The 12654-nt window shown below is 44.0% G+C and overlaps 1 protein-coding gene across 1 annotated transcript in view; it reads right to left on the bottom strand.

The window, feature by feature from the left end:
- Nucleotides 1–12169, bottom strand: part of LOC141058884 (uncharacterized) — a 46935-nt gene extending 34766 nt beyond the window's left edge. Inside the window, exon 1 of the mRNA XM_073555090.1 lies at nt 12045–12169. Coding sequence (XP_073411191.1) covers nt 12045–12072 — 28 coding nt within the window. The 5' untranslated portion in view covers nt 12073–12169. The remainder of the gene's footprint in view (nt 1–12044) is intronic.
- Between the last annotated feature and the right edge of the window lie 485 nt (nt 12170–12654).

The raw sequence follows: 12654 nt of genomic DNA, 5'->3' as shown, positions 1-12654 counted from the left end.
AAGGGCTGGCTGAACACAAACACTAAGTAAACCAGACAAAATCTCATGGAATAATAGCAGGGCAAAAACTTAGCTTTAGTAGACAGGAACTAAACTGGAGGCCAGAGCTCAGAGCAGAAAGGATCACCAGCAACCCTGCAGGACGTCGGCTGCCTTATATCCACTCAGAGATTCCAGATGTCCAGTCACACTCCACCAGTTCAGATGACAGGTTCTTCCCATCCAAATCAATTTCACTACCTCCCTTCACCAGCAGAGGGAGTTCATCAGACATCAAAGGTGAAGGGGAAAATGAACTCACAACAGAACCTCCCCCTTGAGGAGGGGTCACCTAACCCTCATCCATGCCACCAGGGCGATCTGGGTGAGCCCGATGAAAAGCACGAACCAATCTTTGGCATGAATATCGGATGCAGGGACCCAAGAATTATCCTCCTGGCCATAACCCTTCCACTTAACCAAATACTGCAGTCTCCGTCTAGCCAGACGAGAATCCAGTATCTTCTCAACCTCATATTCCACATTACCTTCAACCTATACAGGGTCAGGAGGTGCCACCACCGGAACTACTGGCTCAACAAACCTCTTTAACAGAGACTTATGAAACACGTTATGGATCTTGAATGTGACAGGAAGAGCCAATCGAAAAGAGACTGGATTAAGAATCTCCAAAATCTTGTAAGGTCCAATAAATCTAGGTTTAAACATTGGAGAAGCCACCTTCATAGAGATATTCTTTGATGACAACCAAACCATATCACCCACCTTAAACTGGGGACCAATGGTCCTATGCCGGTTGGAAAACCGCTGGGCCTTTTCCTGGGAGAGAGACAACTTATCCACCACTTGGTCCCAGATCTCGTGCATTCTCTCCACCACAGTGTAAACACCTGGGCAGGCAGAAGACTCCACCTGCCCTAAAGAGAATCGAGGATGAAACCCAAAGTTACAAAAAAAAGGTGACATCAAAGTGGCAGAACTAGCTCTATTATTTAAAGCAAATTCGGCCAAGGGCAAAAATGAAACCCAATCATCCTGATCAGCAGAAATAAAACATCTCAAATAAGACTCCAAAGTCTGGTTTGCTCTCTCTGTCTGCCCATTGGTCTGAGGGTGAAACGCAGAGGAGAAGGACAACTGAATTCCCAGCTTGGAACAGAAAGTCCTCCAAAATCTAGAAACAAACTGAACTCCTCTGTCAGATACAATGTTCTCAGGAATCCCATGCAAGCGAACCACCTGTTGCAAAAACACGGGCACCAACTCTGAGGAAGATGGCAATTTAGGGACTGGTACAAGATGGACCATCTTAGAGAATCTATCACAAATCACCCAAATAACAGTGATTCTCTGAGAGACAGGCATATCAGAGATAAAATCCATTGAAATATGGGTCCATGGCCTCCTGGGCACCGGCAAAGGCATCAACAACCCACTAGAGCGAGAACAAGGTTTAGACCGGGAGCAAGTCCCACATGACTGCACAAAATTCCTGACATCACGAGACAAGGTGGGCCACCAAAAAGACCGACTCACCAAATCTCAAGTACCAAAAATACCTGGATGACCAGCCAATGCGGAGCAATGAACTTCAGACATTACTCTCTTCCTCCACTGGTCAGGAACATACATTTTTTTAATGGGACAACGCTCAGGTTTGTCCTCCTGAAACTCTTCCAGAGCACGTCTCAAATCGGGCGAGATGGCAGAAAGAACTACCCCCTCACCTAAGATGGTAGCAGGCTTGGTCACAATAGGAGAATCAGCAAAGAAACTCCTAGAGAGGGCGTCTGCCTTGACATTCTTAGTGCCCAGAAGAAAAGAGACCACAAAATCAAAACGTGTGAAAAACAAAGCCCACCTAGACTGTCTAGGATTCAAGCGTTTGGCCGACTCAAGGTAAATCAAATTCTTGTGGTCAGTAAGGACCACGACTTGATGTTTAGGTCCCTCCAACCAATGTCTCCACTCCTCAAATGCCCATTTCATGGTTAACAGTTCCCGATTCCCCACATCATAGTTACGTTCGCATGGGGAGAACTTTTGGGAAAAGAAAGCACAGGGATTCATTTTAGATGTTACAGGATCTTTTTGGGACAAAACAGCTCCTGCACCAATCTCAGAAGCATCCACCTCTACCTGAAATGTGAGCGAGACATCAGGTTGCCGCAAAACCGGAGCAGAAGTGAACCTCCGCTTCAGCTCCTGAAAGGAAGAAACAGCCTCCGGAGACCAATTCAGCACATCAGCACCCTTCTTAGTCAAATCAGTCAATGGCTTGGAAATACCAGAAAAATTAGCTATAAATTTACGATAAAAATTAGCAAAACCCAAAAACTTCTGGAGGGCCTTCAAAGAAGTGGGCTGAACCCAATCATAAATGGCCTGTACCTTGGCCGGGTCCATTTCAATAGTTGACGGAGACAAAATAAATCCCAAAAATGAAATCCTCTGTACACCAAAAAGGCATTTCGATCCCTTAACATACAGGGAATTCTCCCTCAAAATCCGGAACACAGTCCGAACATGTTCCACATGAGAATCCCAATCCTTGGAAAAGATCAAAATATCATCCAGATAGATGATCAAAAATGTATCCACAAAGTCCCGGAAAATATCATTCATGAAGCACTGGAAGACAGAAGGGGCATTAGTGAGCCCAAAAGGCATCACCAGGTACTCAAAATGTCCCTCCGGAGTATTAAACGCCGTCTTCCATTCATTCCCATGTTTAATGCGAATAAGATTATACGCCCTCCTGAGGTCAAGCTTGGTAAACCAGCAAGCACCTTTAACTCTGGAGAATAGATCAGAAATCAGGGGTAACGGATAATGATATTTAACAGTAATTTTGTTGAGGGAACGATAGTCAATACAAGGCCTTAATGAACCATCTTTCTTGGCCACGAAAAAAACCCAGCACCTAAGGGTGAAGAGGATGGTCTAATATGACCCTTCTCCAACGACTCCTTAATATAGGATCGCATAGCCTCGTGCTTGGGTACAGATAAATTGAAAAGACGACCCTTGGGAAATTTACACCCAGGGTTCAGCTCAATTGCACAGTCATAACTCCTATGAGGAGGCAAAGACGCAGACTCATTCTCACTAAATACATCATAAAAATCAGCCAAATAGTCAGGAACATCATGCGACTGGGGAGAGGTGGAGAAAACAGGAGCGCCACTAAGGGCACACCGACAACCCCAACTCACCACAGACACAGATTTCCAATCCAAAACTGGATTATGGATTTGCAACCAGGAAAACCCCAGAACAATGGCATCATGCAAATTATGCAACACCAAAAATCTGCAATTTTCTTGATGGTCTGGGGCGACCCGCATTACCACCTGGGTCCAAAACTGAGGTTTATTCTTCGCCAAAGGAGTAGCATCAATACCCCTCAAAGGGATTGGCGACCGCAGAGGTGTCATAGGAAACCCACAACGTTTAGCAAAATCCAAGTCCATCAGGTTCAGAGCCGCTCCCGAATCCACAAAAGCCTTAGCAGAAAATGTGGACAGGGAGCAGATCAGAGTAATTGCCAGAAGAAACTTAGGTTGAACACCACCCACAGCAAATGTATTTGCAAAACGTTTCTCTCGTTTAGGGCAGACAGAAATAATATGAGAGGCATCTCCACAGAAAAAAAACAGCTTATTACGCCTTCTGAACTCCTGACGTTGCGCCCTAGACAAAACTCTATCAAATTGCATAGGTTCAGACATTTGTTCAACAGGTGGCAACACCTCTCGTGTAGTTTTGCGTTCACATAAACGCTGATCAACCTGAATGGCTAATGACATAGAATCGTCAAGAGCAGAGGGAACAGGAAATCCCACCATGGTATCTTTTACGGTTTCGGACAAACCCTTCCGAAAGAGGGCTGCCAAAGCACCATCATTTCAGGTAGTAAGGACCGCCCACTTTCGGAATTTTTGACAGTATAACTCTGCAGAATCCCGACCCTGGCTCAATGCCAACAGGGCCTTTTCAGCTTGATCAATAGCATTAGGTTCATCATACAACAACCCCAAGGCTTGAAAAAATGCATCCACATTAGTTAGAATAGGATCATCAGGTGTCAAAGAAAACGCCCAATCCTGGGGATCGCCGCGCAGCAAAGAGATGACAATTTTAACCTGCTGCGCAGAGCTCCCCGATGAGTTAGGCTTCAAGGCAAGAAATAATTTACAATTACTCTTAAAATTCAAAAATTTAGACCGATCCCCAAAAAACACATCAGGAGTAGGGATCTTTGGTTCAGCAGCATGTGAATGAGCAAGATAGGTGGAAATTCTCCGCACTCCAGCAGTGAGCTGCTCCACACGATCAGACAATTGCTTAATCTCCATTAAGAAAAAATTTCCCCTATAGCCTCATAGAAATAGAGGAAAAAATATACACAAAAAAGAAAAATTCTGACACTTTTTTTTTTTTTACAATTCTCTCCTGCTATTGAGTACGCTAGAATCTGCGGTATGGCTGGTGATTCTGTTATGAATGAGTCACCAGAGGAGGAGAAAACAAAAATACAAGCTAAGTCCAGAAAACCAGAGAGGTTGGTAACTAGCGGATTGCAGACCACTGATCCCATTCACCACAACTAACAGTAGCCGTGGGGGGTTCCTACGATGATCCTAGACCCCTCGTCACAGCCGGAGAACTAAATAAGCCTAAAGAAAGAAAGGGGAAATCTAAGCTGCCCCAGATCAGACCCCAAAGCAATAGACAGCCCCAACATGTATTGTCGGTGAAAAACAGATGAAAACACAAACACAGACAGAAAGACAGGCTGAGCAAATGATGGGGCCCAACTAACTAGATAGGACAGGACAGAAATGATGCTGGCTGCAATCCGCAAAAACCCTACCAAAAATGTCCCAACCATCTGATAGGAAAAAAGGCACTGAAGTCGCTAGACTTCAAAATCACTATATCAGCACTCATGTATATTCTGAAAACAGATCAAAGAGATCAACTTATCAGAGACAAAAATGGAATTAAGCCCGTCCCAGCAAGGGCTGGCTGAACACAAACACTAAGTAAACCAGACAAAATCTCATGGAATAATAGCAGGGCAAAAACTTAGCTTTAGAAGACAGGAACTAACCTGGAGGCCAGAGCTCAGAGCAGAAAGGATCACCAGCAACCCTGCAGGGCGTCGGCTGCCTTATATCCACTCAGAGATTCCAGATGTCCAGTTACACTCCACCAGTTCAGATGACAGGTTCTTCCCATCCAAATCAATTTCACTACCTCCCTTCACCAGCAGAGGGAGTTCATCAGACATCAAAGGTGAAGGGGAAAATGAACTCACAACAGACTTCCGGGTCAGGTCTCCCAGGACAATAGAGATGGTGTGGCTGCAGTCAGGGCAGAGAGGAGAGCGCATGCGCACTTAGCAACACAGTGCAGCCATGGGATTGAGAGCGAGTGGTGTGCGTGCGCACCCGACGGGATTCCCGGAGTGGCCGCGGCACCGGAACGGAAGTGGTGACGTCGAGCGCAGAATTACCGCCCCGGGTGAGAGCGACATGACAGTTTCACACGGGAAGAAGGAATTGATAACACCATGACACACTGAACGGGAAACCACTGGGTAAATCTGACATGGAGAAGGACTTGGTGATCCTAGTTAATGATAAGCTTACCTGGCGCAGTCAGTGCCAGGCAGTAGCTGCCAATGTAAACAGGATCTTGGGGTGCATTAAAAGAGATCTGGATACACATGATGAGAGCATTATACTGTCTCTGTACAAATCCCTGGTTAGACCGCACATGGAGTACTGTGTACAGTTTTGAACTCCGGTGCTCAGGAAGGATATAATGGAATTATATTGAGTACAAAGGAGGGTGGCAAATTTAATAAAGGGGATGAGGGAACTACAATACCCAGAGAGATTAGCAAAATTAGGATTATTTAGCCTAGAAATAAGATGACTGGGGGGGGCGATCTAATAACCATGTATAAGTATATAAGGGGATAGTACAAATATCTCTCCGAGTATTTGTTTATATCAAGGAAGGTTATGGTCACAAGGGGGCATTCTCTGTGTCTGGAGAAGAGAAGGTTTCTCCACCAACATAGAAGAGGATTCTTTACTGTTAGGGCAGTGAGAATCTGGAATTCCCTGCCTGAGGAGGTGTTGATGGTAAACTCTCTCGAGGGGTTCAAGAGAGGCCTGGATGTCTTCCTGGAGCGTAATGATACTGTATCTTACAGTGCTTAGGGTCTTTAGTAGGACATAGATCTAGGGATTTATTCTGACGGAATAGAGGCTGAACTGGATGGACACATGGCTTATTTCTGCCTTGCTAACTTGCTTGCTTGCTAACTATCTGACTGAGATACAAACGCCGAACAAACTAACTAAAATCTTGCTGTTAACCCCTTCACGACCTTTGGCGCCACGTAGGCGTCATGAAAAGTTGTGCCAGAGCGACCCATGACGCCTATGTGGCGTCATGACTTTAAAGCCCCCTGCGGGTCGGTTAACCTAGGTCACTGAAAGGTCACCCGACCCGCAGATACAGGGGGCTTTGTTCTTCACCACAGGGGGCGTGGCTTAGCTCCCACGTGGCTACGATCGCTCTGATTGGCTGTTAAAAGTGAAACAGCCAATCAGAGCGATAGTAATATTTCATCAATGAATATTGATGAAATATTACAATCCAGCCATGGCCGATGCTGCAGTAGCATCGGACATGGCTGGAGACAGTGATCCGACCCCCCCCCCCACGGCTCACCAGACGATCGGCCCCCGATACTGACTGACGGCGGCAATGTGCTGCCGCCACCGTCATCATCGGCTCCCCTCCCCCTTCTCTGTGCTCCCCCCACTTTCCGACCCACCCCTCACCCCCCCCGGTACCTCCGATGTCCTTCTCCGCCTCCCGGTGTCCCGCGATCCTGCTTCATGGGTGCCGCCATCTTGAAAATGGCAGGCACATGCGCAGTCCGCACGCCGGCTGCAATTTCCCTTCATTCTATTTTGATCACTGTGATAAACTCTCACAGTGATCAAAATAGCATGAAAAGTAAATAAACCCCCCGTTTATCACCCCCATAGGCAGGATCAACTAATAAAATAAAGAAATTATTTTTCCATTAGGGTTAGGGTTAGGGTTGGAAAGAGGGTTAGGGTTGGAAAGAGAGTTAGGGTTGGAAAGAGGGTTAGGGTTGGAATTAGGGCTAGGGTTGGAATTAGGGCTAGGGTTCGAATTAGGGCTAGGGTTGGAATTAGGGCTAGGGTTGGAATTAGGGCTAGGGTTGGAATTAGGGCTAGGGATGGAATTAGGGTTAGGGATGGAATTAGGGTTAGGGATGGAATTAGGGTTAGGGATGGAATTAGGGCTAGGGTTGGAATTAGGGTTAGGGTTGGAATTAGGGTTAGGGTTGGAATTAGGGTTAGAGTGGAATTAGGGTTAGAGTTAGAATTAGAGTGAGAGTTGGAATTAGGGTTAGGGTTATAACTAGGGTTAGGGTTTGAATTAGGGTTAGGGTTGGAATTAGGGTTAGGGGTGTGTTGGGGTTAGGGTTATGGTTGGGGTTGGGATTAGGGTTAGGGATTTGTTGGGGTTAGGGCTATGGTTAGGGGTGTGTTGCGGTTAGGGTTGGAGTTAGAATTGAGGGGTTTCCACTGTTTAGGCACATCAGGGGGTCTCCAAACGCGACATGGTGCCACCATTGATTCCAGCCAATTTTGCGTTCAAAAAGTCAAACGGTGCTTCCTCCTTTCCAAGCCCCGACGTGTGCCCAAACAGTGGTTTACCCCAACATATGGGGTATCAGCATACTCAGGAAAAATTGCACAACAACTTTGGTGGTCTAATTTCTCCTGTTACCCTTGGGAAAATAAAAAATTGTGGGCTAAAAAATTATTTTTTTGGAAAAAAAAATGATTTTTTTATTTTCACGTCTCTGCGTTATAAACGTCTGTGAAGCACTTGAGGGTTCCAAGTGCTCACCAGACATCTAGATAAGTTCCTTGGAAGGTCTAGTTTCCAAAATGGGGTCACTTGTGGGGGGTTTCTACTGTTTAGGCACATCAGGGGCTCTGCAAACATAACGACGACCGCAGACCTTTCCATCAAAGTCTGCATTTCAAAATGTCACTACTTCCATTCTCAGCCCTTACGTGCGCCCAAACAATGGTTCTTCCCCACATATGGGGTATCAGCGTACTCAGGACAAACTGGACAACAACTTTTGGGGTCCAATTTCTCCTGTTACCCTTGTGAAAAGAAAAATTTGCGAGCTAAAAAATCATTTTTTGAGGAAAAAAAATGATTTTTTATTTTCACAGCTTTGCGTTATAAACTTCTGTGAAGCACTTGGGGGTTCAAGTTGCTCACCACACATCTAGATAAGTTCCATGGGGGGTCTAATATCCAAAATGGGGTCACTTGTGGGGGGTTCCACAGTTTAGGCACACCAGGGGCTCTGCAAATGTAACATGACACCCGCAGACCATTCCATCAAAGTCAGCATTTCATAATGCCACTACTTCCCTTCCGAGCCATGACGTGTGCCCAAACAGTGGTCCCCACCCACATATTGGGTATCAGCGTACTCAGGACAAACTGGACAAGAACTTTTGGGGTCCAATTTATCCTGTTACCCTTGTGGGAAATAAAAATTGTGAGCTAAAAATCTTTTTTTTTTTTGAGGAAAAAAATGATTTTTTATTTTCACGGCTCTGCGTTATAAACTTCTGTGAAGCACTTGGGGGTTCAAAGTGCTCACCACACATCTAGATAAGTTCCTTGGGGGGTCTAGTTTCCAAAATGGGGTCATTTGTGGGGAGTTTCCACAGTTTAGGTACATCAGGGGCTCTGCAAATGTAACATGATGCCTGCAGAGCATTCTATCAAAGTCAGCATTTCTAAATGTCACTACTTCTCTTCCAAGCCCCAACGTGTGCCCAAATAGTGGTCCCCCCACATATGGGGTACCAGCGTACTCAGGACAAACTGGACAACAACTTTTGGGGTCCAGTTTCTCCTGGTACCCTTGTGAAAATAAAAAATTGCGCACTAAAAAATAATTTTTTGAGGAAAAAAAAATATTTTTTATTTTCACGGCACTGCATTATAAACTTTTGTGAAGCATTTGGGGGTTCAAAGTGCTCACTATGCATCTAGAAATGTTCCTTAGGGGGTCTAGTTTCCAAAATGGGGTTATTTGTGGCGGAGCTCCAATGTTTAGGTACACAGGGGCTCTCCAAACACGACATGGTGTCCGCTAACGATTAGAGGTAATTTTAATTTCAAAAAGTCAAATGGCGCTCCTTCCCTTCTGCGCCCTGCCGTGCGCCCAAACAGTGGTTCCCCCCCACATATGGGGTATCGGTGTACTCAGAACACATTGCACAACAACTTTTGTGGTCCAATTTCTCCTGTTACCCTTGTGAAAATAAAAAATAGCGTGCTAAAAAATCATTTTTGAGGAAAAAAAAATGATATTTTATTTTCACTGCTCTGCGTTATAAACTTCTGTGAAGCACCTGGAGGTTCAAAGTGCTCACTACACATCTAGATAAGATCCATAAGGGGTCTAGTTTCCAAAATGGGGTCACTTGTGGGGGGTTTTCACTGTTTAGGCACACAGGGGCTCTCCAAACGCGACATGGTGTCCGATAACGATTGGAGCTAATTTTCCATTCAAAAAGTCAAATAGCACTCCTTCACTTACGGGCCCTGCCGTGCGCCCAAACAGTGGTTTATGACCACATATGAGGTATCTGTGCACGCAGGAGAAATTGGCCAACAAATTTTAGGATCCATTTTATCCTGTTGCCCATGTGAAAATGAAAAAACTGAGGCTAAAAGAAATTTTTTGTGAAAAAAAGGTACTTTATTTTTACCGATCAATTTGTGAAGCACCTGGGGGGTTCAAAGTGATCACTACGCATGTAGATAAGTTCCTTGGGGGGTCTAGTTTCCAAAATGGGGTCACTTGTGGGGGAGCTCCAAAGTTTAGGCACACAGGGCCTCTCCAAACGTGACATGGCAACCGCTAAATATTCCAGCATGTTTTCCATTCAAAAAGTCAAATGGCGCTCCTTCCCTTCTGAGCCGTGCCGTGCGCCCAAACAGTGGTTTATGACCACATATGAGGTATCGGTGTACTCAGGAGAAATTGCCCAACAAATTTTAGATTTGATGCTACAAGAAAATTTTTGTTTTAAAAATTAAAATGTCCATTTTTTCTTGGAGGGTTAATAATCTTCTAGAATGTAGTTTTGAGTAGCTTGAGGGGTGCAGTTTTTATAGTGGTGTCACTTTTGGGTATTTTCTGCCCTATAGACCCCTCAAAGTGACTTCAAATGTGAGGTGGTCCCTAAAAAAAATGGTTTTGTAAATTTTGCTGTAAAAATAAGAAATCGCTGGTCAAATTTTAACCCTTATAACTTCCTAACAAAAAAAAAATTTGTTTCCAAAATTGTGCTGATGGAAAGTAGACATGTGGGAAATGTTATTTAGTAACCACTTTGTGTCACATAACTCTCTGGTTTAACAGAATAAAAATTCTTTTGGTGTCTGGTAGAACCCGATTTCCTGACATTGATCACACAGCTCCCCAAATCCTGTATTATATTCACCCTACAGCGGCTTCACCCACTATGACAGCAGCTCCATTGCGATCCGGGGGCAAAAATGAACTCTTAACCTTACAAAACGCAGGTTTCATAGCACATGGTGGCGCTCTGCTAATTGTCAGTGAGCGCCGCATAATGACATGGTGGTGGGCATGGTGGTGGTGGCAGCTAAAGCCCAAAATTCAAATGGGCCTGTTTTATCTGGTATTGTAAAATGATGGGGAATATGGATTCTGCTATCTGGTAACTATTTGGCACAAGGGAGGATCCTCCCAAATGCAGGAGTTTGAACTCTCCCAAATGTAAGACACAGGGCCACCTGAGGGCCGTTACAAACTCAGGTTCCAAAGTCACCAACAGGCGCTCTGCTAATTGTCAGCGAGGGCCACATAATGACATGGCGGTGGACATGGTGGTGGTGGTAAGGGCATGTTTTATCTGGCATTGTAAAGGGATGGGGAAGTTGTATTCCACTTTATTGCTGACTATTTGTCATGAGGGAGGGTCCTCCCAAATATATGAGCGAGCGCCCTCACAAATGTTAAAGTAAAAAATAAAGCCAAAACGCTCCGTGTGAACATGTGCGAAAGGATAAGTATATATATATTATTTTGATCTATAAATATATAATTGTGACTGAAATAATGTTTCTTAGCATTTTTCCCTTTATAAAAGATTTCTGGTTTGATTTGATAAGTCTTTTTTAAAATCTGTAAAACCGGCGCAATATTCTGACGTTATTCCCAGATCCCATATGTGAGTCAGAAAGGCCTGCGGCATCGTCTCCATGCTGTTCCCATTTAGTTTTAGCTCTTTTCCATCCATTCCAGCTTTTTTCTCAGCCCCATGAACTGTTTGTTGGGTCCACCTGAAAATAATTTGCTTTCCAATTGACTTGTATTGGATTCACTATTCTGTCCGGATTACCCCAATATGAGAAATTATCTGTTCCGATATTTCCAAATCCCAATATTTCACTATTCGATCATCACTACAAACTTCCTTTTTGCTCAAAAATATTGCAGCCTATGAAGGTGTTTTTCCAGCACATTAATCACTCGCCTCAAAATGTTTCTTGTGTTTTGCAGATCAGTTATGGATCCACCGATCGCTCATTATCTGACAGGCGCCTCTATCCACATGTTTTTCGAACAGTCCAAAATCACCACATCCACTATATGGTAATCACCAAACTGTTGAAGCATTTTGGCTGGACCTGGGTTGGGATTTTAGTATCAGATTATGATAATGGAGAGAATGAACTGCAGATACTAACAAATCACATGAGAGAACATGGGATCTGTGTGGCCTTCACCATAAAACTTAAAAGGGATATAGAGTTGTACAATATTTTAGCAATTTTGAAGCATCCAGAAGTCAGTATCATTATCATTTGTGGGACCTACTCTAAAGAGGTTAAATTAATAGCGGACTTACCTTTTCTGTTTATTGACAAAACTTTCATCTTTCCACCATTCTGGGTCTCCAGTTACTTCATTAGAGAAGAAGACTTTCCAATATTGAACGGAAGTCTAGCAGTGGACATTTCATCACAACCTTTTCCTGGTGTGGAAGACTTTGCGAAAAACTACAAGAAAATTCACATTATAACCCAAGATAGGATATTTTTGAAAACAATAGATTCTCTATTAGATAATGGAGATAAAGATTCCTTCATTTCAGTCAAGTGGACAGAGAGCGAGATTTTTGATCTGGTTGAGTATACTTTGCCAAGTATAAGGAATTACCTCTCATCAGGGTTTTCTCCGAGATTATATTACGCAGTAGAAGTTCTGGCTAAAGCTCTACATGAAATGTTCTTATTTGTAAAAGACAAATATCAAGAAAATTCCACAACCGGATTTGTACAATACACACGGAAGTTACAGCGCTTCATCCAAATGACGAAGAATTCACCGGATCCAACGAAGCCTATAAATTACTTCAATGAACACGGGGAAGCTGAACATTCATATATGATAACAAACTGGAGATTTACTGATAATACTGGTCGTAAGGTTGTACAAAATATCGAAGTAGGAAATTT

This window comes from Dendrobates tinctorius, unplaced genomic scaffold (assembly GCF_039654945.1).
Source record: "Dendrobates tinctorius isolate UK_male_01 unplaced genomic scaffold, ASM3965494v1 ptg000216l, whole genome shotgun sequence".
Taxonomy (NCBI): domain Eukaryota; kingdom Metazoa; phylum Chordata; class Amphibia; order Anura; family Dendrobatidae; genus Dendrobates; species Dendrobates tinctorius.
This window is presented reverse-complemented; position numbering and strand designations above follow the sequence as displayed.